Genomic DNA, 15,329 nt, shown 5'->3' with positions numbered 1-15,329 from the left:
AGATACGAACATTAACCCAGTTTCCATTTATCAATAAAAATGTGTTTTTTTCCTAACATTTTTTTCTAGCCTATGACAAAGTTTAAAAGACTTAAAATTAGTGATGAGAAAGCACTAAAGTGCTCGTTACTGGAATTCAGCTGGTGCAACGGTTGGACCCTCTCAATTAAAGCAACGAGCATAATGGAAGTCTATGGGGAAGTCGAGCATTTTTCCAGCAGACACCAATAGAGGGCAACGGGAGACAGAAAATGCATGGGGAAGTCGCCCGGACGCATCTCTGACTCCCATGTTCCTGTTGGGAAGTAAAAATATAAATGATCTTAACAAAAAAAAAAAGTGTGGGGTTCCTTCAATTTTTGATAACCGGCCAAGGAAAGCACAGACCTGTAGTCACCAGGCATCTGTGAATAGCTGTACATTACTCTTTACCGACAGAGTAGCAATCGAGGATTATGTTGGGGCTTGGTTGGAACATTTTTTTTTAATTAAATTGGTTAAAGAGGGAAAGTGTGGGGAAGAATTTATTCAAATAAACTATTTTTTTTCCTGTATGTGTATGTTTTTTTTTACTTTACACTTACAGGGTTAGTGATGGGAGTGCCTGATAGATGCCTACCCATTACTAACCTCTGGGCTTGATGCCAGCTAACAGTACAAAGCTGACATCAACCCCATTAACCTATTAACATGACTGCCATCACACCAGGGCAATTGGGAAGAGTCAGGCAAAGCACCAGAATTGATGATTCTAATGTGAAGCGCGAATTCTGCGGCTGTGTTCTTATGTTTTTAGGCTGTGAAGGCACCAATAACCATGGGCTTTCACAGGCTGATAATACCAGCCCAAAGCTGTCTACTTTACCTTGGTTGGTTATCAAAAACGAAGAGGGCCCCATGCTGTTTTTTTAAATTATTTTTTTATTTGGTTAAACTAGCCTAAACACTGTTTAGTCTAGTTTAGACTAATACATAGCTAACTAAAAAAAAAACAAGGTAAAGCAGACAGCTGCGGGATGATATTTTCAGGCTGGGAAGGCCCATGGTTATTGGGCCCTTCACAGCATAAAAATAGCAGCCCGCAGTGGCCCCAGAATTGGAACATTACATTAGATGCGCTTCACCCAGCTGTTCCAGATTGCCCTTATGCGGTGGCAATCGGGGTAATATCTTTGGGGGTTGATGTCAGCTGTGACTCGTCAGCTGACATCAAGCCCAAGAGTTAAGGCCCATTTACACACAACGATATTGCTAACGATATGTCGTCGGGGGTCACGGTTGTTGTGACGCACATCCGGCGTCGTTGCGTGTAACAGCTCCGAGCGAGAGTTAACGATCAAAAATACTCACCTGATCGTTGATCGTTGACATGTCGTTCATTTTCAAAATCTCGTTGGTCGTTGTGGACGTAGGTTGTTCGTCGTTCCTGAGGCAGCACACAGCTACGTGTGACACCCCGGGAACGACGAACAGCTTAACTGCAACCTCTGGCAACGAGGTGGGCATGTCATTAATGCGGCTGGTCTCCGCTTCTATTGGTCAGCCGCTATGTGATGTCGCTGTGACAGCGCACGAACTTGCCCCTTAACAAAGAGGTTGTTCGCCGCCCACAGCGACGTCGCTAGGAAGTGTGACGGGTGTTAGCGAGATTGTGCGCCATGGGCAGCGATTTGCCCGTGATGCACAAATGACGGGGGTGGGAATGCTCGTTAGCGATATCACTAGCGATATCGTAGCGTGTAAATGGGCCTTTAGTAATGGAGAGGGGTCTATCAGACATGGCTGTGTACGGGCTCAATGGGTATGTACACAGAGATGCGAGTGTGAGTGTATGGACCCATAGCCTTACTGTTGAGACTTAGTAATTTGACCAGTGACAGGTTTTTTGCTGTGATATCCTAGTACTGTGTTAGTCAGATTAACTTTTGCTACATCTGTATATGCTCATTTAAGGGGGGTGGGGGGGTAATCAGGAGGTTTTATCTAAAAGGTATTGCCTTTTTTTGTCCTAAATTCTGGCATGAACACCAACCTTCACTAATTGTAGGAAGAGAGTCACATATTCAATATGTTCACACATTACAATATATTTGTTTACAATAAATTACTTCTACCATCAGACATTACCATCTTTGTTTCTAAGGGTCAACATCTAAAAGGTGTAAGCCATATGTCTACACAGACAACTAAAATAGAGCTAAGGATCATTAGCTGTGAACATATGGATTAACATCCGAAAAGGATTAATACAACTAAAATATTAGAACTACAATGTGTGTGCAATTGGTGCGTATATTGTAGAACAAACCTCAGGAAGCTTTATTACAAAAAGATCAGTATGACATTACTGCCTTTGTGAATGAGCCTCAGAGGTGAGAGCAAAACTCAGTGTAATTGAAGATAACATAACATCAAAGAACCAATTTCCACATTTCCAAATTACATGTAAAACCATCAGAATAATTATCCATAGGCCTTTTAAACCTGTAAACCTGGAAATGAAGTTTAATTATGCATGGCACTTGTGTACTGCGACATGTGTAAATGCAAATTGCAATCTTTAGTGTTCCAAGGCATTGCTGCACTTTCACAATTTTAGAAATTCTCTGTTCTGTTTAATGCTTTTCAACTGGATGCACACAGTTCATCTGAGACGAATAACAAGTGTTGTTTTCATCCACAATAACAAAGAATCAGAATTCTTTAATTTTCTTTCACATCTGACACTGGTGGTCTTTTTACCACAGACACAATGAGCTTTGACTATTTATCATTATAATTGAAAAACTACTGATAGCGGTGTAATGAAACTGAAAACTCAACGTAATGAGTAAAAATTCTATAATTGTCATGGAGTTATTAAATATATATAACAATAAAAAAATAAAAGCAAGTATCAAGTATTTTTTTTTGAAAATTATTGAGAAAGGGTCTTCAATGCATATATGAATGTATATATCCATCATGGTACACAGATTGCATCTTCAGAGAGGAAGAGTACTTGAACTCTAGTGCCACCTATTGGAAGTGGCAATCCTAAAAATCAATATCAACCATTTAATTAATGAGCCTTGTCATATGACTTAGGATATAAGCCAAACCAAAATCTCAATTTGCAGACATTGTGTTTCGCGGTTCCCCGCTCATCAGTGTAAAGTATGAGATATGATTTGGCTAAGTAAGAGGCTTAGACTTGAATCTTATGGGTAAGGCATTTAAGTCTCCTCATACTGGCATGTCATTCACCACAAAGAGAAGCCTTACCCCTTACATTCCAGTCTTAGGCTACGTGCGCACGTTGCATTTTTTTCCGCAGAAACGCTGCGTTTTGAACTGCAGCGTTTTCAGTGCCAAATTGCATGCGTTCAGCTTCCCCAGCAAAGTCTATGAGAAAGCCGAAAAATTAATGCACACGCTGCGCTTGTAAACGCAGCGTTTTGGATGCCCAAAATCGCTGCGGAAAAAAAAGCAGCATGTCACTTCTTTTGTGCATTGTAGCTGCGTTCTCCACCCATTGAAATCAATGATGTGCGTTAAAACGCAACCAAAATGCACTTGGACTGCATTTTTGTTGCGTTCTGCATGCTTTTTTGACAAGCAAAACGCAGATCTTCAATGTTGGTCAATCTCGGTCTGTGGATGTCGGTGAATCTCCATCTGTCTGTCGGTCGGTAGGTCTCTTTCTCTGTCAGTCTCTCTCTCTGTCTGTCCCTCTCTCTGTCCGTCTGTTAGTCTCTCCCCCTCTCTCATACTCACCGATCCCCGATCACCGGTGCGGCGCTACACAGCTGTCACGCTGCTCTGGCGGCTTTTCCTCTATTGAAAATGCCGGCCGCTCATTATTCAATCTGGTATTCCCTGCTTTTCCCGTCCACCGGCGCCTATGATTGGTTGCAGTCAGACACGCCCCCACGCTGAGTGACAGCTGTCTCACTGGAACCAATCACAGCCGCCGGTGGGCGGGTCTACATCGTGCAGTAAAAAAAATAAATAATAAAAAAAAAAACGACGTGCGGTCCCCCCAATTTTGATACCAGCCAGGGTAAAGCCGCACGGCTGAAGGCTGGTATTCTCAGGATAGGGAGCTCCACGTTATGGAGAGCCCCCTAGCCTAACAATATCAGCCAGCAGCCGCCCGGAATTACCGCATCCTTTAGATGCCACATTCCCGTGACTCTACCCGGCTCATCCCGAATTTCCCTGGTGCGGTGGCAAACGGGGTAATGAGTTGTTAATGGCAGCAGCCCATAGCTGCCACTAAGTCCTAGGTTAATCATGGCAGGCGTCTATGAGACACATTCCATGATTAACCTGTAAGTGAGAGTAAATAAACACACACACCCAAAAAAATCCTTTACTTGGAATAAAAGAGAAAAAAAACCACCCTCTTTCACCACTTTATTAAAATCTCCAAATACCCCTCTAGGTCCGGCGTAATCCACAGAGGTCCCGCGACGCATCCAGCTCTGCTACATGAAGCTGACAGGAGCGGCATAGAACACCGCCGCTCCTGTAAGCTCCATGCAGCAACTGAAGTGAATCACGCTGTCAGCGGGGACGTCACTGAGGTAATGCCGGTGTATGTGTGCGGTGATGATGGGTGCGGTAGTGCTGGTGTGTGTGCAGTGATGATGAGGGCTGTAGTGTCGGGATGTGTGCGGGAATGATGAGGGCTGTAGTGTCGGGATGTGTGCGGGAATGATGAGGGCTGTAGTGTCGGGATGTGTGCGGTGATGATGAGGGCTGTAGTGTCGGGATGTGTGCGGTGAAGATGAGGGCTGTAGTGTCGGGGAGTGTGTGGAGATAATGAGGGCTGTAGTGTCGGGATGTGTGCGGGGATGATGAGGGCTGTAGTGTCTTGATGTGTGCGGTGATGATGGATGCGGTAGTGCCTGCGTGTGCGGGGATGATGGGTGCGGTAGTGCCGGTGTGTGTGCAGTGATGATGAGGACTGTAGTGTCGGGATGTGTGCGGTGATGATGAGAGCTGTAGTGTCGGGATGTGTGCAGGGATGATGAGGGCTGTGGTGTCGGGATGTGTGCGGGGATGATGATGAGGACTGTAGTGTCAGGATGTGTGCAGTGAAGATGAGGGCTGTAGTGTCGGGGTGTGTGCAGTGATGATGAGGACTGTAGTGTCGGGATGTGTGCGGTGATGATGAGAGCTGTAGTGTCGGGAGGTGTGCGGGGATGATGAGAGCTGTAGTGTCGGGATGTGTGCGGGGATGATGTGGGCGGTAATGTCGGGATGTGTGCGGTGATGTAGGCGGTAATGTCGGGATGTGTGCGGTGATGTAGGCGGTAATGTTGGGATGTGTGCGGTGATGTAGGCGGTACTGTCGGGATGTGTGCGGTGATGTAGGCGGTAGTGTCGGGATGTGTGCGGTGATGTGGGCGGTAATGTCGGGATGTGTGCGGTGATATAGGCGGTAATGTCGGGATGTGTGCTGTGATTTAGGTGGTAATGGCGGGATCTGTGCGGTGATGTAGGCGGTAATGTCGGGATGTGTGCTGTAATGTAGGCGGTAATGTCGGGATGTGTGCGGTGATGTAGGAGATAATGTCGGGATGTGTGCGGTGATGAAGGCGGTAATGTCGGGATGTGTGCAGTGATGTAGGCGGTAATGTCGGGATGTGTGCGGTGATGTAGGCGGTAATGTCAGGATGTGGGCGGTAATGTCGGGATGTGTGCGGTGATGTGGGCGGTAATGTCGGGATGTGTGCGGTGATATAGGCGGTAATGTCGGGATGTGTGCTGTGATATAGGTGGTAATGGCGGGATGTGTGCGGTGATGTAGGCGGTAATGTCGGGATGTGTGCTGTAATGTAGGCGGTAATGTCGGGATGTGTGCGGTGATGTAGGCGGTAATGTCAGGATGTGGGCGGTAATGTCGGGATGTGTGCGGTGATGTGGGCGGTACTGTCGGGATGTGTGCGGTGATGTAGGCGATAATGTTGAGATGTGTGCGGTGAAGATGAGTGACGGCAGAGCTGATGGCGCTGCTCACTTCAGTCACTTAGAGGATTAGCGGTCACCGATGAGCCCTTCACGGGTGACCGCTAATCAGGACGCCACACACAGACAGAGCCGCGGGATGACAATGAAGTCGGGTGTTCACCAGAGTTCATTCTCATCGTGCGACTGTCTGTGTGTACTGTCAGCCGGCATGTAGCAGAGCTGAATTGTCGGGGGCACGCACTGTCAAAAATGCATCCAAAACGCATGCAAAATGCATGGAAAAAGCATTCAAAATGCATGTGTTGTGGATGCATTTTTTTTTACAAACGCAGTGTCCAATCAGCAAGAGGGTGCATTCTTTTCTGCACTGCAGAGAATGCAACGTGCGCACATAGCCTTAGCCTTTCACCTAGCCAAATCAGGTCTCATACTTTGATAAGAGGCAATACCCTGAGACACCGTGTCTGCAAATTGAGATTCCTGTTTGGCTTATATCTTAAGTCATATGACAAGGCTCATTAAAGGATCAATATTGACTTTTAGGATTGTTATGTCCTCTTCCCCTCTGAAGAGGCAATTTGCATACTTAATTTCTCAAAAAAAAAAAAAAAAAAAGATGGTATGAGGTTTTTATGCTGTAGTGCAGTGTTTTTCCCAAAATACTTTTCATTAAAACAAAAAAGCTCTATTTTAGTCTCATCCATCTATAAAATATTTTCCCAATAGCCTGCTGGATTGTTCAGGTGATTTTTAGCATACTACAGATGGGCATGGACAGCAATGTTCTTTTTTGGACATAAGTGCATTTCTTCTTGCAATCCAGCCATGTAAATCATTTTTCAGTGTTCTCCTTATGGTGGACTTATGAACATTAGCTAACGTTAGGGAAGCCTTTAGTTGCTTAGAAGTTACCTTAGGTTCCTTTGTGACCTCATGGACTATTATATGACTTTGTTTTGGTCGGATCTTTGTAAGTTGACCACTCCTAGGGACGGTAATAATGGTCTTCAATATCTTCCATTTGTGCACAACATATTAAACTGTGAATTGGTGGATTCCAAACTCTTCAGAGATATATTTGTAATCTTTTATGCACCTTCTTTTGAGATCCTCAGAAATATCCTTTGTTCATTCCATGATAAAGGTCCACAAATGTATTGTGAAAATCCGACTTTAGAAAAATCCTGTTTTTAAATAAAACGTGTTGCCCACTCACACATAATTATTATCTCAGGGACTGAAAACATCTGGCTCTAATTTCCCCTTCAAACTACCCGATTATCCTAAAGATATACCGGTTTGTATCTCACAGACGTGATACTTGACATCTTTTAATTGAGGAAAATGATCCATGTCTAATATTTTAGACCCCGTTGTCTGATGTGATGCTGTTTGCCTACTTTTTAGATTTGAGTGAAAATCTGAAATAATTTTAGACAAAAATAATGCAGTAATGTAAAAAAACCCTCAAAATCGTTATTTCACAAACTCTCAGGCGCCACCATATCTACCAGCAATATCTTCACACAAATAAATAAACATTATTATACTCTATAAGAGAGCTCACAAATGAGAATATATACTGGAACTTACCTGTATGGATAACCGTGGTACTTTGAGCGGAAAATTGACAGTAGGAAACTGAAGAAAAAGACCACAAGACCCAGTCCCACTAGACATATAACTAAAAAAAAAAAGAGAAGTAAGAGTAAACCCTGATGATATGCCACATGGTACATTAGATTGGGATAATCAATAATCATACATATACTATTTAACAGATTTACTAAATGTTGCTAACAATTTGTACAATATTCTAACAATATAATGTAAAAATATAGTCTAATAATGTAGTTTTGAACTACTGTATGTATGTAGGATTTATTAAAACGGTAAAACGTCAGTCGATATCTATAAAGCCATTTGATAAATAAATGTGTTCTAGGATCAAAAAAATAAATACTAAAAATAAAAGCAAGTAAAGAGGTTTATTGTTAAGTAAATTCTTCATTTGCTGGTTTCCCGGCTTGCTGATTGCTATCCTGCTGGTATTGGGTGCAGACTGGTGACATGATGAAGCACACTGCCAGCTATAGTCAGGGGTTTGAGCTATGGCTGAGCATTGCTCGGCTTACAATATTGCTATTTATAGAGCATCACAATAAGCATAAGTAATTTAGCATAAAATGAAACATATATCAAGCCAAAATTTATATTTTCACATGGCACAAATGCTAGGAGCTCGAAATACAACTGTATGTGACATAGTGTAAAATGGGATTACTTTCATAATTCAAGTCACTGTATATGCCGGATTTATTATGCTTCACAAAATTATGTTTGACTGAAATGCTTAGCTAAAAGTAAGTGCCTCCATCTCCATAATAATGAGGTTAGTGTAGAAGATATGGAAAATGCCATCTCACATTGACGTCTAAAGCCAAACTGCTATGTGGCCTTAGATCTAAGGTTATTCCTAATCCAAATTTGCAAATATTAGGAAATAAATCTATGCAAATAAGATATAGGTCATGATCCAAGAGTCTAGTATTACCCTTATTTAATGTACATTAGATGTATTTTCCTACTGCTGGGGAATAGATAATTTATTGATATGACATATGCATTATCAGAACTGTTTTTACAATATATACATGTAGTAGAACCGAGGATGTACAACTTTTCTAATATTACAATTTCCTCTACGGATAGAGACTTGTCATTAAACTCCTTGAAGTGGGCGATTCAGTATGACTGACATAGCGGATGCCAGTCTTGAAGCGAATCTGTCAGCAGGTTTTTGTTATGTAATCTGAAGATAGCAGGAGATAGGGGCTGAAAGACAGATTTCAGCAATGTGTAATTTATTAAGCTTTGTGCTGTTTACTTTCAGTGAAGGTTTTATCACTAGGACACTATCATTGCTGTGACTAGCTGCATCATGCCAAGTTGTCCAGCCATGCCCCTCCTGTAATAAGTAGCTCACTATCAATAGACAATGTATGTATAGAGCTGCAGTATGGGTGTGGTTAGCTTTCAGCACTCTACTACATGCCAAATCTAAGAACTCTGATTGTGTCTCAACTGATGGATGCTACTCCCAAATGAGGTACAAAAACCTGCTGACAGATTCCCTTTAATGAAGCACTTGCTAGAGTATGGTCACCTGATTTATGAAGCGGTGTGTGCCATTTAAAGAAATGGCAAGTTTGTTACCCAGCATGTGCCACCACCAGACATATACACCAAGGGACTGGTGTACATTTCTGGAGTAACTTACAACACTTTATTGACATAATTTGTGATGAATTTGAAGGGAAAGCATAACCTCGCCCCGTCCCATCCATGTTACACCGAGATTGAGTGCAAACTCCAAAATTCACAATATTCCTGTGCAACTTTAGAGTTGCGCAAAAATATTCCGACTTAATAAGGTTAACACCTTCATGAATCGCCCTCATAATTCTTTTCCTTTTACACATGGTAATTTAGAACTTAAGTTCTACCCAAGTGGTGCATTAATTGTCTCAAAGAGGTTCTTGTACTATCTTCATGCTATGATTTTAATAGGTGCAACTTGTGCCTATAATGTTCTGCAACAAATGGCCAAAAAAGGCCATCATTAAACCAAAACAACTGATACTACAGTAAGAAGCCCAAGGCATTATGGAATTCAACCATTAGCAAGGAAGGAGAAGCCCTAACAGATAATGCCACTGTCCCCTGTGTCATAATGTTAAGACCCACTATACTATTATGGTATTGTGATGATGTGGGCAATAAAGTTTAAAAAATAAAATTTATTTTATGAAAAATGAATAGAGAATAAAAACCTTTAATCTGCTACAAAGTGATTTACTATGGGGCAAAATGGTAGAAATGCCAACTAAAAAGTTTGTGATAATTCAGCTCTTAGATGGTTCTGATGACTATTTAAAAAAGAAAAAATATAAATAAGAAAAATGAATGCTCTCAGAAAATTATTACTCCTAAAATCTGTGAATAAAGGGTGCTTTCACGAGACGATCTATCGTGCAATAGATCGTCGGGGTCACGGTTTTTGTGACGCACATCCGGCATCGCTTGCGACATCAGACTGTATGATACCTCTGAGTGACGCAGTATCGCTCACAAATCGTAAGTCGTGTACTCGTCGCTCAGTTTCATAATTTCGTTTAATTAAAATGGCGCCGGTTGCTCATCGTTCCCGGGGTAGCACACGCCGCTCCGTGTGACACCCCGGGAACGATGAACAGCAGCTTACCTCCTTCCCGTGGCACCCGCCGGCTATGCGGAAGGAAGGAGGTGGGCGGGATGTTTACGTCCCGCTCATCTCCGCCCCTCCGCTTCTATTGGCCGGCCACTGTGTGACGTCGCTGTGACGCCAAACATCCCTCCCCCTTCAGGAAGAGGATGTTCGCCGCCCACAGCGATGTCGCACAGCAGGTAAGTACGTGTGACGGGGGTTTAACGACTTTGTGCGCCACGGGCAACTAATTGCCCATGATGCACAAACGACGGAGGCGGGTACGATCGATCGTGAAATTGCACGATAGATCGTACCGTGTAAAGCAGGCTTAAGTTGAATAAGCAATATCATTTGACTTGTCAATGGGGTATGTTCTTATGTAAAGACGAATGACACAATGAAGAGTGTGAAGTTCTGTTCTTTACATTAAAGGGGGTTGTTTGAGGGTTAAAAAAATGCAACAAACTACATACAATGCTAAAAAAACAAACAATTACCCGTTAGATCCCCTGTCCTTGTATTGCTGATGTACTAGTGGTCACCAATGGTCTTTTTTTTTTTTTTTTACATTCCTGGGACAATGAGGTGTCAATCCAGCATATGATGACTGCAATGATTCACCAATTTTAGTGGTGGTGTGAAAAAACATGGCACATCATCCCTCCAGGAAAATAAGCTAAGAAGGCATGAGTCAATTTAACATCGCACAGAAACTGCGAGGGATATAACATGTACCTTTTTTTTAAAATTTGTTAATTGTACACTAACAATAAAAAGTAAAGAATACTATAAAATGTGATATTGCTATATTTGTACTGATCTACAAAATAAGGTTAACACTTTATTTATACAACATGGCATATATACACAAAAAAACCCATAAAAAACAATGACAGATTTGTTGTTTTGCTTATATTCCTTCCCATAAAGCGTTAATAAAAGTCTGTATCTAAATTATATGTGCCCCAAAATGATGTCTCTGACTAACAAAACTCATCCTGAAAAAAGCAAGCCCACAATGGTGCCGGAAGAAATAAAAAAAATTCCTGGAATGCAACATTAGAAGAGTGAAGAAAAATAATGGTTTGGTATACAAGCCAAGGGGTTAAGTTTCAAAAAACCATCTAAGGGGGCTTCATCTCAAAGGTTACTATTATTTGCATCTTGTCTGGACACATGATACCCCGAGCTGATTTCGTTACAAGCATTCTAATAAATGAACCCTGTATCAGTATAATAGTAATCCTCCTTCTAGTTGTTTTACAGTCGGTGTACTGGGCTGCATGTAGCACATATTCACACAAGACATATTGTATTTCTTATAAAAGTGCTTTAAAATAACTTACTTCTTCTTTTTCCAACATCTCCTTTTGAGGTTGCGGCTTCATTGAGGAGAACCATTCCCATGGTGATTGCAGCATCTATAATTGTTATTAAGGAGTCCTAAAATGTCATCATGGTTGAAAGAAACAGACAAGTCAACACAATCCGATGACACATTCAGACCTTCCTACACTTTCATGTTTAGATACTGTTGAAATAGTGAACATAATAGAAGATGAAAACATTAATGGACAAAAAATACAAGTCATGATGTCCCCGGTCATTGTGTCTTCTCTACTTTCTAACAGCTCCATATATTTCTAAGTAGGCTGGAGGTTACCAAGTTTGTCTCAAGCCACTTCTGCAACAACTAAACTTCAGTTTATCTTGAAAGTGTATAAAATAATAAACCATATTTCTTAAAGGAGTTTTCTCAAGATGTATCTTAATCTTACTTCTCCTCAACCTCAAGTTTTCAGCTCTGCTGGGTGCAGGGTGCTCCTTAAGATTAACAGTTTAGATAGTGGCATGGTTGTACCAAACCGTGCTCTCTGCCAAGGTGCTTGGAGAGGCACTTTTACCTCTGTGTCATTGGAGAAGTGCAGGAGGACTAAAGCTGTCAGGATAAACATTCAGTCATTTTCATAGCGGTGATCGCAGGCTGTAAAACATAGAACCTGCCCATGCTGCATGTTTATGTTCCTTGCCTATTTAACCACCCAGTTCAGGACTTCAGGGTGGCGGGTATCTTAAGCAAAAATCCACAATTTAAAAGTAAAAATCTCTGTGACTGGAGAGGATTTTAATAAGGGGCAAATTGAATAAATAATTTTATTTCATGCATTTTGAAATTTGATCCATTTACAAATTTAAGAATTCCCCTTTAACCCTCACCCAGTACAAATTTCTAATACTAACTCGAAACTGACACATATTTTCTAGTTATAAACATAATAGTGGATTTAGACACATGGATTTTGGCATGTCAATAAATGTTAAAGTGAACCTGTCAGGTCCCCTATGCCCTCCAACCCATCAGCATTCATATCTGTATGCCCAAATTCCATCCCTAACGCGCCATGTATAATGCTATTCACTAATATGAGTGTTTAAAAAAAATACTTATAAACCTCTCTCCTCTATGTTAATTAGACCTTTGACTAGTCGCAGGGATCTTTGTTCCACAGACTGGTTGGCTCTCCTGTGCCATGATAACATTATTTCCATGAGGCAGCATCACCGCAGCTCTTGAAAATCTCTTCGGCCATGTTAATGTGCCTCAAAAGCAGGGTGGATGCTTCCTAGCTTCATTAGCCATACGCGCATGACCGGAAGTTCATAAGATGGCTCACGTACACATCTTCTGAACTTCTGGTCAGGTGCAATGTGCTTAATGAAGCTGGGAAGTATCCACCTTGCTTCTGAGGTGCACTGACGCAGCAGTAAGAAGTTTACGGTGATGCCGGTTTGTGGAAAACATGTTATCACATGCACAGGTGTGTGAAAACATGGAAAGATGGCCAACTAGTCCAGGAAACTAACACCCCTTCGACTAGTCAAAGGCCTAATTAGCATAGGAAAGCGAGGTTTATAAGTCTTTTTTTAAATATTCATATTAGTGAATAGCATTATACAGGTCTGGTTAGGACGAGAATTCGGGCATACAGTTATGAATGCTTCTGAGTTGAAGGGCATGGGTGCTTGTTTACCAGCCTATTTGCACAGGCCAACAAACAAAAATTGTGACAGAACAATTGCTAATGAGATCGTTCTGTCCCCATCCAGAACTATGTTATCATCATCACCTTTTTACAATCTGCTGCCCATTTTTTTTTACTGGTACAACTAATGATTATTTTATTGGTATAAATGATCCAATCACCCAACGAGAGAGTGTTTTTCTCTTTTGTTGAGTGATTGCTGCCTTATTTACATGGGGAGATCATCGGGAATGAGTATTCATTTGACAATCATCTTCTTGAAGACAAAACCATAATCTGTAAACTTTCTCACCTTTCTATTTGCAACAATTCAGAAGCTAAAATGATGCAGGACAAATAACATTGTCTCATTTCTATGGGGAATCACCATTTTCAATTCATTAATAAAGTATTTCCCCTGTTGTCTATTATTTCGTACTTTGACACAAAATGTTAGGCAGTTAGAAAATCCCTTAAGTATATAAGGTCAGAATGAAATAACCTTATTTCATATTTTACCGAGAATGCTAGCCATTCAATAGAATGCATTCATTTCACACAATGCCCATAACCTATATATAGCGGAATCTTGTAAGGAGCCGAGCACTTGTGTGTCCATCACATAATCAGAACAGATTGTTACCCACTGGATGTAAACAATACAAGTTCCTATTAAATGACTGCAAGCAGATTTTCACTTGAGGAATTGCTAAGAATATTTATGACAAAAACTGGACCAAATTTTATTATTTGAAAGATACAGCAATACTCCAACATTATCTCTATTCTTTCACATTGTAAGAATTTACTCCTTTCTAAAATAAAATATCCAACCATGGACTGGACGAGTGGAAATGATATGCTATGTATGTGATATGGAGATTACCTATAAAAACTATTATTAGTCTTCTCACATTAAAACCTTCTAATACACGACGGCCCAGTGCTATAATAATCAATAGCTGGTGAATAGATTACAATTACGCAGAGAGGATGATGCTATGTCATTAATGTGGATCCCAAATTTGCTCATCTTCAAATGAATGCTCACTGAATTGATGACAGATGGTACTTGTCCAAAAGACGCATGATTTATTATTTGATTTTAGATGCTTCACTAAAATATTGGTTATCATTATATTATTGGCAGATTACATGATCTGCACATTAATAAGGAGAATATCTTCTGACTTCTATAAATACGTTACAGTATCCAGGGCGTTGTGTGGAAGACTTTAGTCATCTCCTTGTGATGCCCTTGTCGGCAAAAAAACAAAACAAAACATAGATCACTAAATCGATGTTAGAAATCTGAAAGGAAGCATAACAAACACGCTGCGCAGTGATAATGTTCACGTGCTGAAAGACTATTTCAAGAGCACATCTCTAGGACACGCAACATTTACAACAGTGGAGAAATCAAAGGTTCTCCTGCAGTCTTCAATTCAACTACAGAGGTTGTCACCTACTAGGACAACCCCTTCTGTTTCCACAAGTTTCCCCCAGGTAAATAAAGTCTATACTCACCTCCATGGCCAGTATAGTTCCAGTGGTGTCAGCGCTCGCATTCCCGGGGCTGGCGTGATGTCACAGGGTCCAATCAGTGCCGGCTTCTGTCTCCCACACCTTCAGACACAGGAGCTATTAACAGGAAGTAAGAGGCAGCTGCAGCGCTCACTTCCTGTTGATTAACTAGTTTGTCCAAAGGCGCTGAGAGAAGCTGGCGCTGATTGGAAGTGGAGTTCGAGTAACCTTACAAGGTTACATGAGCCTAGGGAACGTGAGCCTCACCACTGCTGGAAACGTGCCAGAAGCGGAGGTGAGTATAGGCTTTTTTATTTTTCCTGGAAAAAAGGTGGAATCAGAAGGAGTTGTCCTAGTAGTGGACAACCTCTTTAAGACTATCAAAAATTTCCATAAGTGTTATTATTACTAGAAATGGACTGGACATGATGAATGCCAATGTGATATGATAATTATACTACAAGTGGTAAACATCCTTCAGAAGATATGAATTGTCTCAATCTAATTGATAATGCGCTTAATACTTTTTTTTCTAAAAAAATCACAAACACCATGATGGATAGTTTATTATTGTC

The 15,329-nt window shown here is 41.2% G+C and overlaps 1 protein-coding gene across 1 annotated transcript in view; it reads right to left on the bottom strand.

Moving 5' to 3' along the window:
- The window catches only part of TUSC3 (tumor suppressor candidate 3), a 425,953-nt gene that overhangs the window by 3,670 nt on the left and 406,954 nt on the right, over positions 1–15,329 (bottom strand). Inside the window, exons 8-9 of the mRNA XM_075347077.1 lie at positions 11,554–11,628; positions 7,552–7,642 (exon numbers count right to left, since the gene is read on the bottom strand). Coding sequence (XP_075203192.1) covers positions 7,552–7,642; positions 11,554–11,628 — 166 coding nt within the window. The remainder of the gene's footprint in view (positions 1–7,551; positions 7,643–11,553; positions 11,629–15,329) is intronic.

The sequence above is a fragment of the Anomaloglossus baeobatrachus genome, chromosome 1 (genome assembly GCF_048569485.1).
Source record: "Anomaloglossus baeobatrachus isolate aAnoBae1 chromosome 1, aAnoBae1.hap1, whole genome shotgun sequence".
Lineage (NCBI taxonomy): Eukaryota > Metazoa > Chordata > Amphibia > Anura > Aromobatidae > Anomaloglossus > Anomaloglossus baeobatrachus.
This window is presented reverse-complemented; position numbering and strand designations above follow the sequence as displayed.